We start from the raw sequence: 18,401 nt of genomic DNA, 5'->3' as shown, positions 1-18,401 counted from the left end.
CAGCGATGCCTAACCGCCTAGGAGCTCTAAGCTCCAAGAGTAACATATACTTCACGAGCTTCCTGCTGATGAACTCAAGTACTCAAGAATAGAGTTTAGCTCACTTGCACTCAAACTTTCAATCTCTCGACCTAACTCACTTTTTTTTCTCAAACCACACACCAGATTGGAGTGAAGAGGAGTTCTTTTGGCTCTAGAATATTTTTTTTCGTGCCCAAGCATCAACAACAAAGAATAGGAGTGAGAGGATATATATACCCAACACCCCAAAACTAGTCGTTACATACCTTTTTTACTGACCCGGAGTATCCGGGTCAACCTGAAGTCTCCGAGTTGGCACAAGAACGTGTAACCAAGAGCCTTGATCGGAGTATAACTTGGAGAGTCCGGAATCCAAAGTCTACAGGTCAACCCGAAGTATCCGGCTGAAAGCTTGGAACCTCAGCTTGGAATTGCTCTGGCCATGGCGTTGGCATGGTGATGTGATCTTGGCATTGGTTGAAGCGATGATGACAGCAGGAGCGGAAATAGCATGAGCTCAGTTGGATCAATTTGATAGTGGATTGGATCGATTTGGGCTTGATAGGGAGGATTTTGTGGTGGATTGAGTTGGTTTGGAGGTAGATGGGCTCGGTTTGGTAGCATGAACTCAATGAGGAAGGAGGAGGAGAAAGCTTCGATCAATTTTTTTATTTATTTCAATGGTGGGTCCCACAATTGATGCCGATACACAGCAATAAGCTGGATGCCAATTTACCAACCGTGGGCCCGTATTGCGACACTCTGGCTGCTCTAAGTTGGGTGATAGCTTGGATCATCCGAGAGGAATTCGTTCATTTGTTCGTTTTCCTTAGTGCACGTAGCGATGAATGCATTCTTACCAAACCAACGAATGCCGACGATCCGCCTCCACTACAAATAAGCCGCACCGCATTTCGAAAGGCCACACGAGCGACACCCACGCACCTTCTTCGAAGCCGCCGTTCGAGCCGAGCGCCCCGCGCCGCCAGCCAAACCCTAGCTCCTCCGCCATGGCCACCGTCTCCCTCACCCCGCAGGCGGTCTTCTCCACCGATTCCGGCGGCGCCCTCGCCTCCGCCACCATCCTCCGGTTCCCGCCCAACTTTGTCCGCCAGCTCAGCACCAAGGCCCGCCGCAACTGCAGCAACATCGGCGTCGCGCAGATCGTCGCCGCTGCGTGGTCAGACCTCCCCGCCGGACGCTGCAACTGCGGCGGCGGCGGCGTCCGCGTCCGCGGCGTGTCCTCCTCCCACGCCGCGGCCGCATCGGCCGCCGCCGCCGCCTCCGCGGCGGCGGAGGTAAGCGCAATCCCCAATGCTAATCTTGCGCAGCCATCCGCCGTCGCAGTGGCCGAGCGTAACCTGCTCGGCTCCGACGCCAGCCTCGCAGTCCACGCGGGTACCTCTCTCGCTCGCCTCCTCCCCGTCAGGCGTCAGATCTAGCAGTATATCCTTCATCTGTGCTTTTGTTTTTGATGATTCCTTTGGGGCTTTGCTGCTCCGATCTCAAGCAGGCGAGAGGCTGGGAAGAAGGATCGCCACCGACGCGATCACCACGCCAGTAGTGAACACCTCAGCCTACTGGTTCAACAACTCTCAAGAGCTAATCGACTTTAAGGTTCGAAATATCGCCCCCCCCCCCCCCCTTTTCCCCAAATTTTATGGGTTGCAGTTGTCGAATTTGATAGATCTGATATGGAAATGTCAAAATTTCTGTTCGCTAGGAGGGGAGGCATGCTAGCTTCGAGTACGGGAGGTATGGAAACCCGACCACAGAGGCATTGGAGAAGAAGATGAGGTGAAGTGTATATTTTGCTCCTTGGTATAGGAAATGTTAACACCTTGTTGGTTGCATTGGTGGGGATTCTGATAGTTTTGTGTTCTGATGGTGCAGCGCACTGGAGAAAGCTGAGTCCACTGTGTTTGTGGCGTCGGGTATGTATGCAAGTGTGGCTATGCTCAGCGCATTTGTCCCAGCAGGTGGTCACGTTGTGACCACCACCGATTGCTACCGCAAGACAAGAATTTACATGGAAACTGAGCTCCCTAAGAGGGGAATTTCGGTAATGCTGTTCTTTCCTTAAAACTCTGGTTCTTGTTTTTATTGATGCAGGACAGGACTTCTGCTTAAGTTATTGTGGCTTACAATGAAGTTGTTCTTATCCAATTACATACAATATTTGGGTACTATGTACTACGGTTTCTTTTTAGTAATATGAATATATAGTTTTACACCTTTTAATGCCCACAGTAATTGACCTAAAACCTAATTTCTGTTGTCTCATAACTCAACCAGTATAACATGTTCTTACACCCAATTCCTTCTGCTTCTGTATATGATTCCATAGTTGTTATAAAGTCCAGTTACTTCTGTCAGAGCCAATAGTAGCCTTATGTATAACATTGCTACTGCATATAAACATTAGCTTTCTTTAATAGCTTTTGGAAATATAATATGACCTCCAACTATGTAGAATCCGTAAAATGTACTGCAATGTCAATAGGATACTTGCAAAAAAAAAGAGTAGAAATGTTAACTTGAAAGATTCAGGATTTTAAAAGTCTATCCTAATAAGCTTCTGTTACAAGATCCTTGCAATATCAACTTGTAGAAATGTGGTGAGAACACTTCATGGCTTCTGTTGTTTACCAATGTTCCATCACATGTTGCTTATTTTGTGATACTGTTGATGCCCAGATGACTGTTATTAGACCTGCTGACATGGATGCTCTCCAAAATGCATTGGACAATAATAATGTGAGTATGATATTTTCCATTTCCTTCACCCCAACTATTGGCAAAAATAATTTATCGACAATTATAGACTAATCTCTTGGTCATGTTCAGGTATCTCTTTTCTTCACCGAGACTCCTACAAATCCATTTCTCAGATGCATTGATATTGAGCTTGTCTCCAATATGTGCCATAGCAAGGGAGCATTACTTTGTATTGATAGTACTTTTGCCTCCCCTATCAATCAGAAGGCACTAACTTTAGGTGCTGACCTAGTTATTCATTCTGCAACAAAATACATTGCTGGACACAACGATGTGAGTTGATGGACCAAATCCCTTCTCTCTTTAAAGGTGTATATTCACACTAACAGGAGTATTGTGTTATTCAGGTTATTGGAGGATGCATCAGTGGCAGAGATGAGCTAGTTTCCAAAGTCCGCATCTATCACCATGTAGTTGGTGGCGTTCTAAACCCGGTAAGTTTTGATTGGTGAAATTTCTCCCAGTTTGTTGCATCTTTTTTTGCACTGACTAGAGGTATTTTAACATGCTTGTTGTAGTTACAAGCTCCTACCCCCTTTGTCTATTACTAGCCGCACTTGCTGCCCTTAAGTTTAATTAAACTGGAAGGAAAAAAAAAATATGTTCATTCAGTGTTCTAATATATATATTTCTAAGCTATATATGGGTCCAAGTGATATGTTTGCTGCTGTAGTTTGTGTTCTCAAATTTTATAGTATGTCACTCCATAAGTCCATATATTTAGAAGCTTGATCTGCTAGATACTGTGTTAGACTCGGATTCTGCGAGAGGTGGGTTGATAGAACACACACAAGCACCACACATGAATTTTTCTCATTGCCAACAGTTTCTGATGTTTATTCAAACACCCAAGCTTATAGCTGCGAACAGCTTCTAACGGATTACATTGGATGAAGCACATTTGGTGCTTCCATCCGACGAAGCACATTTGGTGCTTTTCTTGCTGCTAGCAGCTTCTGATATTTATTCCAACATACAAAAACTTACAACTACTGACAACCTCTAAAGGGATGAAGCTCATCCCGAGCTTCCATCTGGTGCATACAACACACCCTTATAGGGGGTGGGTCACCTCATATTTATAGGCCAGCAACTAGCCTACCACACATACAACACGTCGGGTGCTACAATAATCAATATACTTCTGCTACAGCCCCCCTAAGTCTTGTGTGTAGCCGACCAGCCATTCCTCTGCCAATCCTATGATGATCAGATCATCCACATAGACTCCAAGGAGTAGCAGCGTGTTGCCATGGCCGCGCTTGTATGTCGCAGGTTGCTGTGCGCTCTGCTCGAAGCCGAGAGCCCTCAAAGTGCTGTCGAGCTTCACGTTTCATGCACAGTGGTGCTTGTCGCAGGCTGTAGAGCACCTTCTGCAGCCGCATGACCTTATGCTCAAAGTGCTGTCGAGCTTCATGTTTCATGCACGGTGGTAATTGACATACTGTTTGCAACAATAACTGCCTTACTGTCTGCAACAGTAACCGACTTATTGTTCGCAACAGTAAACAATTGAGCTTCGTGAAGACAGTGGCGACCCATCATGTGGTTAGTGGTGCCGGTGTTGAAGTACTAGCCCTCCAAGTGGTCGCTGTCCCTACAATAGTCCCAGTACCAACAACCATGTTACTGTTGCAGCAACAACACAAGGATTATCCTAACGTACTGAACTTGTAGCTTTGTTGCCATGTTACCCTTGTTTCTTATCATTGTTCTGCCCCTACCCATCCATTCTATGGCTTATGTGACATATACAAGTGTTGAATGTTTTTTCTATCTTGTTTGTAACATTAGATTGTGTTGTGATATCAGAATGCTGCTTATCTGATCCTTCGAGGTATGAAGACACTGCATCTCCGTGTGCAATGTCAGAATAATACTGCACTGCGGATGGCCCAGTTTTTAGAGGAACATCCAAAGGTGCAAACTTTGTTTCTTTTATTCATAGAACATTCTAGTGGTCCTCACGTTTCCATTTTTTTCGACTGAAGATATTATCTCTTGCTCCTAGATTGCACGTGTGTACTATCCTGGCTTGCCCAGTCACCCTGAACATCACATTGCAAAGAGTCAAATGACTGGCTTTGGGGGTGTAGTCAGTTTTGAGGTAATTTGTTGTCTCCAATTGGGCATACCTTGTATTGAATTATTGATAATGTGAGGTATTACATTCTAAATTGCCTTTCTTGTATAGGTTGCTGGAGACTTTGATGCAACAAGGAAATTCATTGATTCTGTTAAGATACCTTATCATGCTCCTTCATTTGGAGGCTGTGAGAGCATAATTGATCAGCCTGCCATCATGTCGTACTGGTAAGAACTCAATATTTATGATAATAATTCAAACCAGTGATATATTTGTGCGGCTGTGTTAAGATAGCTGTGATTCATAAACAGGGATTCGAAGGAGCAGAGAGACATCTATGGGATCAAGGACAACCTTATCAGGTTCAGCATCGGAGTGGAGGATTTTGAGGATCTGAAGAATGATGTTGTTCAGGCCCTCGATAAGATCTAAGCATTTGATTATTTTCAGATTCTGGAAGTCTATCTGATCATCTTATCTTGGACCTCATAGAGTACTGTGATATTTGAGCAGATGGTTGCGAATAAAATTTCCTCTTTTTTGTAATCTATTCATTTAATTTCAATAAGTTGGGACTCTCTGGAGTCTTGTTGTTGAAGGATGTAATGTTGAAAATGGTGTTCTACTTGTTGAATTTGAGTTGATTGGTCGCATGGACTTCTAGGTTTGCTTTAGCTTTGTGTCATGGTTGTGTGGGATGAGCTCCTGCCCATTCTTTTTAAAAAATCTGGAAAATACATTGTCACCTTGTGCATGACAACTGACATCTAGTACAATGTATCGACAATGGGGGAAAACAGGAGAACACGAGGTAAATGCTCAAGCAATCTGACCTGCGGCCCCTACGAATAAACCGATGTAAGGTGGTCTCGATAATCCGGGGAAACTGGAAATCACTCGTGTCTATGTAATTTGTGGGCATAGTGGCCTAATGGGTGCATTTCTACTCACCTCCAGCACCGCATCAAAATGTAGTTACCATGAGACACGTATGGAACGTTGAGATGTCGACACTTAGTTTTGCGTTGATCAATGGAAATTGTTAGTACCTTCATAAGTCACCTGGGGTTTGAATCACCCCAAATTGCTGAGATAATGTGTGCTCGTAGAAGTTAACGATTGTTGGAGGTTCCTAAACTATTCAATTCACGTGGCTCGTGGGATTTGGGACTGGTCTTGTAACCAGGCAAATTGTTTCCCATGCCACGAGGGTTCGAGTTAGCTACTATTCGTACCTTGGTCATATATAGTTATTAATTGTGGAGTTGGAGTAATTTAGCATACAACTACAAATTGCGTGAGACTTGAGTTCCATTGTAATAATTAGTTATAAACCCGATTTTTAGTGTGACATGTCCGATCGGTTAAATTTCCGCTTACAAGTCACAATAGTTTCAACTCCTAGAGAGAGAGAAAAATAGTGACATGTGGAATGTCAAACAAAAAGAAATAGAAAAAAGAAAAGAAAAGGAAAACATAGGGGTTTTAATTATTTTTAGGAGCAGAAACAAAAAGGACCCCCTCTATTGCCTCCCCTCCGTTGCCCCGCTCGAACGAAAACCGCAGCAGATCTTCTCCGATCTTCCCGCTATGGCCGCGCACGTCCCCGGATCCCTGCATCATCTCCTCCTCCTCCTCGCCGCCGCGCTCCCCGCCAGTGCCCTCCGCTTCGACCTGCATTCGGGGCACACCAAGTGCATCTCCGATGACATCAAGGTCGGCGCCATGGCCGTCGGCAAGTACCACATCGTGGCCCCCGACGACGGCTCCCTCTCCTCCTCATCGCAGCAGCAGCTCCCGGACTCCCACCGCATCTCGCTGCGGGTCACCTCGCCCTACGGCAACAGCCTGCACTACTCCGAGAACGTGCAGTCGGGCAACTTCGCCTTCACGGCCTCCGAGGCCGGCGACTACCTCGCCTGCTTCTGGGCGCCCGACCACCGCCCGTCCGCCACCGTCGCGTTCGAGTTCGATTGGCGCAGCGGCGTCTCCACCAAGGACTGGGGCACCGTCGCCAAGAAGGGCCAGGTCGATGTGAGTCCTCGTCCTTGATCCAACCTGATTTCGTTTTAGTTTTAACCTGTTCGTTCTATGCTAAATTGACCAGCCCCATGGCATTAATGTTTTTTGGTAGGCACTGAACAAATTAGTATGTTAGGATCGATGGCTTGAATTAGATGCTAGAAATAATAGGCAGAAGAAAATTCACAGCACTTCTTAGAGACTCCATATGTGAGGGATGCATGTCAGTACGGGATCCATTATTCTGGCGTGTAACACCAAGTCAGGATAACATATGACATGCGTGCGGGTTTGGATGTTGAGGCTTGAGTCTGTTTCTATAGATGTACCTTAGTTGTATTAGTTTGCAGTGTTGAAGTTAGTGCAGATTTTAGGACTTCTAGACTATATGAGGTACCTTTGCTCAATATCTTATTCTGGATCTGGCTTGGCCGCTTGGGCTGGTTCGGAGAATGGATCCACTGCATTGACAATTATCTTTATTCGGTAGTTGTGTTGACACGAAAAGAGAAGGTCTACTCTTTTGTAAGTTAGATGTTTGAGAGTGTTAGGATTTTTTCTATAATTTTCATGCTGACCAAAATGTGCAGAGATTTGGTCTTTCTTTTTATGCACATAGTACATCATTTTTTTTTTCTGAGCTTGAATATCATAGTTGCAACTGCTGCATATTTGTAAAGCTCTAATTCTGACTCTTACCGGTTCACTGTGAATACTCTCTAATTAGTTTGATACTGTTGGCTCCATAAGAGTTTCTCTGTGCATCTGTGGAGAATTTTTCTTCCTAAACAAAAGATGAGCTGTCTACTATTATTGCGGATAAGGCTGTTAGAAATTAATGTTCATGTTGTTATGTGTTCACAGAGATTTATGGTGGACTCACTGAACACTGCACATGAAAGAATAGATTTTTTAATTAGATGACTTAATCTTGTTAACTCTCCATGCTGATGGCTTCTATAATTAAATGTCCGTAGTAAATTAAAAGGATGTTTGCATTTCTATGCCTACCAAAAATCCAAAATGGAGTAATTATAGGGTCTCGAAAGCCCCCTATGGGATTTTTTAGGGTGTTCCACTCCCCTAAGTTGGATTTCAAGATATACACCTCTAAACTCTTTACTTAAAGGAAAAAATCAATATTACCTCTCTCAACTATGTCAAAAGTCCATTTTCACCCTGAAGACCATCTCACTTAAACCCTTAACTTTCAAAACCAGTACAAAAAAAGCTGACTCTGTTTCACCCCAGTGTTGCGTTAACATGGCATCCTAGTCAGCAGATAAGTTTTGGCGGCATGTTCAGGAGATAAAAAAGAAGTACTGATTCAGGAAATAAGTTGATGCCGCAGGTTCAGGAGAAAAATACTCTTTTTTCCCCTCTCCCCCTTGTCCTCTCCTCTACCCTTCCACCTGCTGAGCGCCTCTTCCTCATCTCCTATTGCTGAACCACTGTGCTGCCTCTCCTCACCAACAGTTGCGTTCAGCCCCTGGCGTATTTATATCTATCTCAGCCCATGAGAGAAACTCCAGGGTGTTTCGTAACAGGAGCTTACAGCCGGCGGCCCTGGCACAACAAATCATGGAGGAGGCCACATTATGGAGCAAAGTGGGCCTGCTGGTCGTGTCGAATTTTCTACAGTAATGTGTTGTCAGGATTCTTTGGTCAGCCGGTCGAGTTTAGGTGTGAGTAATCGGCTAGGCTAACTCGTGCCGCTTAGTATCGGCTAAGTTGGCGTTGTAAAGAACTGTTTGATCTCTTCTTAATGCAGTAAGTGCAAACGCACGTCCTCGAAAAAATATATCTCTCAGCCCCTTGAGTTGTTGCCATTGTTGGGCATTGAGCAGTGACCAAATCCTCACCAAATCATGTGTCATGGATGTATTGCCCACGAAGGGCTCGACCACAGGCGATGCGAGCCATGGGGAACAGTGGTGGCTAGCTTGGATGCACTAATGACACTATGTAAGAAGTAATAGCACACTGCTAGGTGATTGATGTGTCTGTGGTGAGCTCAGCCATGGATGCTGCAAGCTTCTCTCACGCATAGTCAACAGTCAACACCCCTTCTAGTCTACTGCTTCAAGAAGTAGTTTCTTGCCTTCTCTGCAAGTTCACCTTCAACACTTCTAATGCAGGTCAACTTATCCAGCTTGTTGCATGCCTCCACTTCAAATGTTATTGATTTGTCTACTCTTATTGTTGTCTGTTCATGGTGACATGATGAACTCATATCTGATGCAATCGATTCACCAGCACCTCCCATACTAAGCAAGTCTCTCATACTTGTATCTGACTTTACAAATTAACAAGGAAAATCTTACTCTCCACATTGGCAGTTAAACAGGGAATGAAAGATCAGATTTTGTCTGAGGAAATCAAAATTTATCAGATCAGTGGAATGACATTATGTATACAGCCAATTAGCTGATTCAGGTAGGGATTTGACCATGACGTTTCCCTTTAGTAGCTCCAAGAAGGACGACATTACCATCAATATTCGTGTTTGCCGTTGACCAGGTTGTCTCTGTCGATGTAAAGAATAGTGGGGTCCCCTCGCGGGCGGACCCACGCCGGTAAGATATCAGCAGGTGCCGCATGCCACGTTTTGTCCGAAACCGTGGTCCTCCCGCACAACCAGTCAGCAATCGCACGACCAGCCAGCGACCATGCGACCAGGCTCTTCGACCGAGCTCTGCGATCAGTCCCCGGTCACAGGAGCAAACCCCGCGACCAGTCTCCTCTGGTTATGGGGCAGGTATATGTCTAAACAATCTAATCACAATAAATGCTTTTTCACTTGAGTATTTCCTTTCCCCAAGTCTTCTTTCTGGTCGTCCACGGCGTGGTCGGCGCAGAGCGGTCGTGACTCGTCCCATAGCATTAAATGCTACGGGATGGCCTGACAGGCGTGGCAGAAGTTCTTTTGCAAGTGCGCAGGTGGCGCATGGGGACAGGACAGGGTAGTCCGGGCGACCGGGATGACGCAGGCGGTGGAGCGATGGGACATGCTCTGTAGCGCCGTAGAGCAATTGGGATACATTTGCTCTTAGTAATGATGGGCCTAGATGGGAAGCTCTAACTAGACCTGAGTCTATATCTTGACTCACGTGTAAATTCTCTCTCCCTCTAACATATAAAGGGAGAAGTACCAGGCTTGTGAGGGGGGTTCGGCCCAACAAGTAGAAGGCTGGGTAAGAACATCATCTGTACCCAACTTAGACCATAAGAAAACAATACACAGGATGTAGGGCTATTGCCCTAAGGGGGGTCTGAACCTGGATAAATCCCGGTGTTCTTGAGTTGCACATAGACAACCAGATTCAGCATACACATCCCGAACAAAGATCGCGCACCCACTGTCCAACATACCCCGAAATCACTGTCAGGGATTTACCCCCGACAGTCTCCTCATTGACTACCTAGATCCATCATCAAGTCAACATCATCATTGCTATCTTGCAAACCGGCAGAGAAAGAGGGTAGAGACGAGGATTTGGCTTCAGATCAATGCCAACAATGGAAGGAAAATAGAGTTTCATCGTTTCTTTAAGAAAAAAAATCTTTTATGTTGAATCACTTGCTATTTGGATGCGACGTCACCACTGATGAATTACAGGCGAGGATAATTTGTACTAGTTTTTGTAGTTGAGGGTTGCAGCCTTACAAGTTCATAGTTGAGCGTGAAATTGGACACTCATGATTGTTGAACTGGGGTTTACGGACAATTTCCTTAAAACAAAACTTTCTGTATTTTTTTTGACCATTTGTACAAGCTGCAAATAAATAACTCTGTTATGGAGTCGCCAATGTTAGTTCAAACTTCAAAGTATATGCAATGTTATTGAAGTCTTTACATTCATTAGCACGAAATATGGAACCCTTTCTAACTATTCATCTCTGAACTACTATGTCATGCATTTAGTGATTAGAAGTTAAATAAGTTTGGTTGCATATGCACCACAAGGACGTGTAGACTGGAAGGAGAATTATACATCAACAATATTATCAAATCACCGACACATTATAGTACCATCAGCAAGACCTGAATGCCTGTTTGAATAATGATATCTAATAGTCTCTTGAGGCATGAAGAAAGAGATTTGTTAATATACAGTCCCTGGTTTGCTGTAGATGATGGAACTGGAGCTCAAGAAGCTGGAGGATACCATCAAATCCATCCATGAAGAAATGTTTTACCTTCGTGAAAGGTATGCATTCTACATGACAAAGACAAAAACTGACTTTTTCTTGAGACATTGAACCCATCTCTTAAATCATATTGCTGCCCTGTCATTCTTTCAGGGAAGAAGAAATGCAGGAACTGAACAGGAGAACAAACTCAAGAATGGCTTGGCTCGGTTTCCTCTCACTCGCCATTTGCTTATCAGTGGCAGGTTTGCAGTTGTGGCATCTGAAGAACTTCTTTGAGAGAAAGAAGCTGCTATGATTCTTTTATAACCACAGAACATTTAGGCATAATTTTTGTGTTAACTTTCCTTTTATTTTTGTTGGGCAAACAATTTCCTCAGAGGAACAAAGATATTAGCACAGCTGAGAAATATTGATTTCTTAGTTTCCTAGGCCAAATTAAATAGATGTAAAATTCAAAGCAGACTTCAGGTTTTGGTTTTCTTTGGTCGTGAACTATGTTATTTATCCCTCAAAATATTTTTTTAATCCTTGGGAGCAACTGTTGTGTGATGTCCTGGCTCTGTCACCAACCAGCACAACCAAATCCATCAACCAGGGAATCATCTGCATCCTGAGAAGACTGAAATTGGTTTCATTTGGTTGGTGCATCAAAATCCTTATCCTGAATTCTAAATATAAATTAAAGTACAAACCTTCCAATACTAATGTCCGTACTTTATGCTGGTGATTTGTTTATGTTCAGGGTTAGGGCACGAGTTAATTGTGCAAGGCAGACACGATTAAGGCCGGACTACCTTATGAGCTTTAGTGACTAAGAAGTGAAAAGGTAAGCGACTGACTTTTCGTTTTTAATCATATGTTGCATATTCCCTTTGCTTGCAATTACAAACTGAGGTGCCTTGCTTACTCACTTCCTTTTCCATCTTTAAGGAAAAGTTCACCTTTTGGAATGAATTTTGAACGCAATTGTTATAAAACTGAAATAATTGCATGTGAAAACAAAAGTTTACAGGCAACGCAAACGGTACTCCGAAACGGTACTGATACTGATACTGATCCATCCTTGCAAGCACAAATATATTGCCTCACGCGGGAACACACGCCACACTGGAAAGACACTGGAAAGGCAGTGCATTGTGCATTGGGATCATTAGGAAGTTGAAAGTAAAGTCAAAGAACGCCTGATGCTGAAACGATTTGCTGTCGCATATTTGTGATCATGTAGATAGCAGCGTGATAGGACCACTATGCAATGATATTTCCATATAGGACGAAATCATCCCAAAATGACGAGACTTTTGTTCGACCACTGGTAAAGACATTTTCGAAACACTACAGGTAATGGCACTGGCGGTTACAGACCATGGGAGGCGATGTCCCCTCCTTATCTCCAGATTTCTCAAGATATCACTTATTATTACCAATAGTTGTAACAAAAGTTCAAATACATTTATGTTTCTCTTGGTTTGGCGCCCTCAATATTTTCCTTCAAGCTCCACCACTGATAATGGTGGAACTACCTTTGAACCACCAATGGAGTTCAACGGACCTTTGAGATTTTCCTTGGTACGACAAACAGTTCAAGTCAAAAGTTTCGCTAACAATTATACTACTAATTCTGAAAGAATTTGGCTCCAACATGGACAAAATCCTGGTAAGAAACCTCATGTGTATTGGCAAAATTTCTGAATGTGCTTGTTGTACCCTCCGTTTAAGTGGAAGCTTTAATCCGAATTGCACGCTGCCAAGTCAACTGCAGGCGACATGCACGGTCATTTTCCAGATTTTCTAAACCTTGATCACTCCCCAAATTGATGAGGCCAGTTCATCTGACACTTCGATGCATTCAAGCTCACCGCTTGATCATGCAGTCTGTGTAGTTTCCCTTGACTTTTTATGAATCACACGAACCACATGCTTGTGCCGACAGCAGAATCCAGGGGTTCCAGTCTATAATGACTATCGTTGGACGTGCCGGGAGAACAACGGTTGTATGAACCTAAAAAAACTTCGGCACACAAAAACTCACTAGAATATCGTCTTGTTTGCAATAATATTGTACGACCAAACTCTTGTCATGCTAAATGAATGACACTAAATGTAATTGCTGTTTGTATATTTTTTCCCCGATGAGTTTCGTAGCTTCATACTTCTGCGGACATCATGTTCGGCGACAGGGGCGGAGACAAGGGGGCACGCAGGGGCCTGGCCCCATAACAAGCAGAGATGCTCATTAATTAACCTACTAATCATATGTTTTAGGGACTGTTTATTTTTTATTGTGATTCTAACAATTTAGATTTTGATTATCATAATTTAGGATCCGGATTGTGCAATCTAAAATAAACAACACTAGATTATTAAAATCTCTTCCCTCTCTCCTATCTCCCTCTCCTGTGTGGGCACAACAAGCACCACTGCTTCCATTGTTCCTTCCTCATCACGGGTTGCTCCCCAAATTGCTCGCCATCTTCTCTTCGCGAGACCACCACCGCTGCCACTGATTGACTCCATTGCTCCAGGATCCATCGTTGACGGTCGTCATTTTCCCAAGAGAGCCTCGATCGGACCAATTATGGGGTGAGCCTATGCACTGTCACCGAGCCTGTCGCCACTCACCTCTTCTCCCCACCAGTGCTGCCCCAAAATCTAGCACCTCGCTACTGACAGTCCTCCGACTCCGACCGGATCCGCCACCTCCTAACCTTGGTGAGCCCAACTGTAACTCAGATCGGCGGGAGCTCGAGCTGGTGGGATGTCGAGCAGTGGGAGCTCAGGTGGTGGGATGTCGAGCAGTGGGAGCTCAGGTGGTGGGAGGTTAGGCGGCGGGAGCTTGAGCTGGCGGGGAGCTCGAGCGGTCGGAACTCAAGTGGTGGGAGCTCGAACGGGAGCTCAGGCCGGCGGGAGCTTGGATCGGCATCAAGAGGGAGAGAGCGTCAGGAGAGAAAAAAGATGTGAAATATTATGTTTGTAATAGCAATGGTGGGTAAATATATGTCAAAATCCACCATCCATAATCTAGAAGTAACTTTTCCCTGGATAATGAATTATGGTATAATCTGCCTCCAGATTGTGAAATCTGGATTGTAGAATCGGTAAGTTTGTTTTCGATTCTGATTTAAAAATCAGAATCATGGAATCATAATAAAAAACAAACATATCCTTAGCACCCTATTAATTAATCTAGCCATCCTAATATCTAATTTTTGTATGGAACTATGCTTTAGGATTAGATTAATTGGGTGGGTTAATCGGGTAGGGATAGTGTTAATTGTATTTAGAAATGTATGAAACTATTCTTTAGTTGTGGTGGTGAATCAAAGTTGTCATGCAAAAACTAACTTTTTTAAATTTTAGTATGCTTTGATAGCCGTTAGTTGCTGACTTGCTTAGCCACGATGAAGAAGCTAAGGACAATTGATAGTTTTTATAAGCCACTTGTGTTGAAAATTCTAATACGACTATTGATCAAGCTATTGAACTAGTTTATGAGCACACTCCTCATCAAAATACTTCTGCACTGCCACAAGATTATCAAGCAAGAATTACAACTATATTGGTAAACTCCACCATTCCATACTTTATGATAATTATTATAAATATTGACGAGTTGGCCCCCTTATGTTCGATTCCTGACGCATCAGCCTCTATAGCGCCATGTACGGGACACATGTTTATGTGTTTTTTTGGATGTAGAAATTTGATTATATACTCATATCATTCTTTTTTACTTATCGTTTTGGAATAAACAGTCTGCCATGAACATAGATAATCTTTACTTTTTCCTACATTTATATTAGTAAAATCTAGCGATTCGAAAGCATTTTTTATACAAATCTAACAATATCATTTTTTATGTGGAAACTTATATTTAAATTATAGTGGTGATCAAAGTTTGTAGAGAACGGTGCCCCTTTATTGAACGATATCTGTTCTCCACGATATCTGTTTGAGAACGGAAGAAATATATTTATGGAGCATGCGAGAGAGGATATTCGGGATAAAATAATTTTATAAGAGATACATAGAAATTTCACAAAAAATAGGGGGAAATCAGCATAGATGGGCACCATGACAACGTGATTAATGCTAGAGCTATATTCTACTTCTACACCGACCACGCAGAACCCTTGTGAAGCAGTTAGCGCGAATCAAACGCTAGCGTTCACACTACCGGTACAAAAACGCGGCCGCCTGGACCAAACTCAACTCCCTCCGCATCATCCAGTCACCAACCTCCTTTGCCGACTCCGCGGGGCGCACGTATCCACGACGGTTAGTTGCTGCACTCCTGCTTGAGTCCCCCTCAAGATCGGCAGCAGCATGGCACGCGAAACCCATCTCGGGGACGCCGACGTCTCCTCGTCCAAGGCCAAGGACCCCGACGCCTACGGTGATGGCGACGGCAACAAGCTGTCCCTGGTGCCGCTCATCTTCCTCATCTTCTTCGAAGTCGCGGGGGGGCCCTACGGCGCCGAGCCGGCTGTGCAGTCCGCGGGGCCCCTCTACGCGCTGCTCGGCTTCCTCATCTTCCCCTTTGTCTGGGCCATCCCGGAGGCGCTCGTCACCGCAGAGCTCTCCACTGCCATGCCGGGCAACGGCGGCTTCGTCCTCTGGGCTGACCACGCCTTCGGGCCCTTGTCGGGCTCCCTCATGGGCACATGGAAGTATGTCTCCGGCGCCATCAACGGCGCCGCGTTCCCGGCGCTCTGCGCCGACTACCTCGCCCGCGTCGTCCCCGCCGTCGCCGGCGGAGGGCCGCGCGTCGCCACCATCGTGACCTTCAATGTGGCGCTCTCCTTCCTCAACTACACGGGCCTCACCGTCGTGGGATGGACCGCCGTCGGGCTGGGCCTCGGCTCGCTCTCGCCCTTCTTGCTCATGTCCGGCATCGCGCTACCCAAGATCCGACCGCACCGCTGGGGCAGCGTCGCCGCCGAGAAGGACTGGAAGCTCTTCTTCAACACGCTGTTCTGGAACCTCAACTACTGGGACAGCGTCAGCACCATGGCCGGCGAGGTGGACCGGCCGGGCAAGACGCTCCCCAAGGCGCTGGTGTCCGCCGTGTCCATAACATCACTCGGGTACCTGCTGCCGCTCATGGCCGCCACCGGCGCCATCAACGCGCCGCCGGAGAACTGGGGGAACGGATTCTTCGCCGACGCCGCAGGTGAGTCGAATCAAAACGGACACATATGTTTCTTTAAGCTACAATCGTTCGTGTTGCTTGCAAACATCGTCACGTTCTTGATCGTCGTTACAAGCCAAGATGCCGGGCACGCGCGCGGCGCTACAATATCCTTTGATTTTCTATGGACAGTGAGCATGGACTCTTGGATGGATTCAATAATTCTTGGGTTTGATTCGTTGTCAAGTTGCCATGACTGATTATTAGCATGGAGGCAGAGGAGAGGAGACTACTTTTGGCACAAAGAGTCAAGTGAAACTCACACTTTGCACAATGTGCTTATCTAGCAAGTACTAATTTTGCTCTTCGAGGAATATCTCAAGCTGGAGTAGTGGTTCTTCACTCCTGCTGTCCTGCATGCCTCTCCACTGGGAGAAAGAAAGGGGCCACAGTTACAGTACTACACTGCACTAATATAGCTCTCAAATTTTCAGCCTTTCAGGCTATGGAAAATGACACGGGGATGACTTTTCTGCAGAATTTGGGGATGGCTCTTTGAATTTAGGCTCTGTTGGACATTTATGTACAAAACTAACATGAAATGAGATGATTGGAGAAACAGGGTTGACGAAACGTTTGTCAAGCGTTTGAACGTCACTAATAGTACCACTTTTCTTTGCCAAATATTACTAACTCTAGCATAATAAATAGGTTAGAAGATACAGAGTAGGTACCAGTTAGTGCAGGGTGTACATCGCACAAATAGCACAATTAACTCATATTATAGGTTGATTGCAATTTCTAATCTGCATACACATAACTATGATGATGACTACAAATGTTCAGACGTTCATGACCGTGAGGCTTATTATACGTCTGCAATGTAACAGTACCAAACCTGCGAACTGACATCTTATATGTACCATTAATTTAAGTCACACACCTTTGATCTTTCTTGGCATCTTGTGGCGTGGCTGTAAAACTCATGGCTCCAATGTACGCAGGCATGATCGCCGGCAAGTGGCTCAAGTACTGGATCGAGGTGGGCGCGGTGTTGTCGTCCATCGGCCTCTACTCCGCGACGCTGAGCAGCGCGGCGTTCCAGCTGCTGGGCATGGCGGAGCTGGGCCTCCTCCCGCGCGCCTTCGCGGTGCGTGCCCCGGTCTTCAACACCCCTTGGATCAGCATCGTGGCCACCAGCGCCATCACCCTGGGCATGTCCTTCTTCAGCTTCAACAACATCGTGGCCGCCGCCAACTTCCTCTACAGCCTCGGCATGCTCCTCGAGTTCGCCGCCTTCATCTGGCTCCGAATCAAGCGCCCGGACTTGTCCCGGCCCTACCGCGTCCCGACGAGCCTCCCGGGCGCTGTGGCCCTGTGCCTCGTGCCCTCGGCGTTCCTCGTCTTCGTCATGGCCATCGCCGGGTGGAAGGTGTACGCCATCAGCGCCACGTTCACCGCTGCCGGCGTCGGGGTGTACTATCTCATGCGGTTCTGCAAGGCCAGAGGGTGCCTTCGACGAGGGGATAGCGTACCAGCACCAGGACAGTAGAAATGGCAATGTTTGATGATCATGATGGGATTGCGAGGTTGACACCTTTTGTTTTGGTGCAGTTCTGCTATGACATGTTTCAAGCTGTATCCTTGTATTATGTTCCAAATGCAAATGCATAGGAATTGCTAGGGTCTTAGATGCATCCTCGTGTTTCACTATTTGAATGGCCATCATTTGTCTTTAAGGTGAATCTCAAAGCAGTGATAAGATTCACTCAATGCTAATCATATATACGTTAAGTAATAAGCATGCATGATAAATTTCTATTTATGTGAGATTCACTACTTTGAGATCCATGTTGAGGATAAGTGTAGGTCCTCCATATAATGGAGTATGATGATGCATTTGTACCACCATTGTATAGAATTTATTCCCCGTTTTTGCATTGCTGATGGAATCAAGGTTTCTTTTTGAGTGAAATTGAAGGATATTAGTCTCCTTAGCATCTACCTATAGGCAACAGTGGCAAAATTTTCTGCAATGGGACGAAGCCTGATAGAGCAATATGTATGGTGGAGGTGGAAGGCATACGGGTTGTCAACTTCTTATCTTGAAAAGAAACAAAACTTGCATTAAAAAGAATAAGAATCTGCCTCTAAATTAGAATCCTCTGACTTGCCGGAATTGTAAGCTGACTGAAGGTTAATGAACACAAC

At 45.2% G+C, this 18,401-nt stretch overlaps 3 protein-coding genes across 3 annotated transcripts; all 3 read left to right on the top strand.

The window, feature by feature from the left end:
* The first annotated feature begins 887 nt into the window (after positions 1-887).
* On the top strand, positions 888-5,559 carry LOC133912592 (cystathionine gamma-synthase 1, chloroplastic-like). Its single transcript, XM_062355415.1, has 11 exons — positions 888-1,419; positions 1,535-1,638; positions 1,745-1,818; positions 1,915-2,083; positions 2,719-2,778; positions 2,869-3,072; positions 3,147-3,233; positions 4,612-4,719; positions 4,811-4,906; positions 4,994-5,112; positions 5,197-5,559. Exons 1-11 carry the CDS (start codon positions 1,032-1,034, stop codon positions 5,315-5,317), a joined length of 1,530 nt encoding a protein of 509 aa, XP_062211399.1. The 5' UTR covers positions 888-1,031; the 3' UTR covers positions 5,318-5,559.
* An 814-nt stretch (positions 5,560-6,373) lies between these two features.
* LOC133912593 (transmembrane emp24 domain-containing protein p24delta9-like) lies at positions 6,374-12,550 on the top strand. The gene is made up of 4 exons (XM_062355417.1): positions 6,374-6,919; positions 11,042-11,118; positions 11,213-11,700; positions 11,805-12,550. The coding sequence occupies exons 1-3, from the start codon at positions 6,476-6,478 to the stop codon at positions 11,355-11,357; spliced, it is 666 nt and encodes a 221-aa protein (XP_062211401.1). The 5' UTR covers positions 6,374-6,475; the 3' UTR covers positions 11,358-11,700; positions 11,805-12,550.
* Positions 12,551-15,123: 2,573 nt separating this feature from the next.
* On the top strand, positions 15,124-17,908 carry LOC133911074 (probable polyamine transporter At3g13620). Its single transcript, XM_062353291.1, has 2 exons — positions 15,124-16,232; positions 17,195-17,908. The coding sequence occupies exons 1-2, from the start codon at positions 15,386-15,388 to the stop codon at positions 17,740-17,742; spliced, it is 1,395 nt and encodes a 464-aa protein (XP_062209275.1). The 5' UTR covers positions 15,124-15,385; the 3' UTR covers positions 17,743-17,908.
* Positions 17,909-18,401: the final 493 nt, after the last annotated feature.

The sequence above is a fragment of the Phragmites australis genome, chromosome 3 (genome assembly GCF_958298935.1).
Source record: "Phragmites australis chromosome 3, lpPhrAust1.1, whole genome shotgun sequence".
Lineage (NCBI taxonomy): Eukaryota > Viridiplantae > Streptophyta > Magnoliopsida > Poales > Poaceae > Phragmites > Phragmites australis.
Note: the sequence above shows the minus strand (reverse complement) of the source record. Positions and strands in the feature narration are given on the sequence as shown.

Bases quoted from the DNA above. Each gene is read 5' to 3' on its own strand.
- LOC133912593 (XM_062355417.1), top strand. From the start codon at position 6,476: ATGGCCGCGCACGTCCCCGGATCCCTGCATCATCTCCTCCTCCTCCTC. The intron at 6,920-11,041 runs GTGAGTCCTCGT...GGTTTGCTGTAG, and splicing joins CCAAGAAGGGCCAGGTCGAT to ATGATGGAACTGGAGCTCAA. The intron at 11,119-11,212 runs GTATGCATTCTA...TCATTCTTTCAG, and splicing joins ATGTTTTACCTTCGTGAAAG to GGAAGAAGAAATGCAGGAAC.
- LOC133911074 (XM_062353291.1), top strand. From the start codon at position 15,386: ATGGCACGCGAAACCCATCTCGGGGACGCCGACGTCTCCTCGTCCAAG. The intron at 16,233-17,194 runs GTGAGTCGAATC...CAATGTACGCAG, and splicing joins ATTCTTCGCCGACGCCGCAG to GCATGATCGCCGGCAAGTGG.
- LOC133912592 (XM_062355415.1), top strand. From the start codon at position 1,032: ATGGCCACCGTCTCCCTCACCCCGCAGGCGGTCTTCTCCACCGATTCC. The intron at 1,639-1,744 runs GTTCGAAATATC...TCTGTTCGCTAG, and splicing joins AAGAGCTAATCGACTTTAAG to GAGGGGAGGCATGCTAGCTT. The intron at 3,073-3,146 runs GTGAGTTGATGG...TGTGTTATTCAG, and splicing joins ACATTGCTGGACACAACGAT to GTTATTGGAGGATGCATCAG.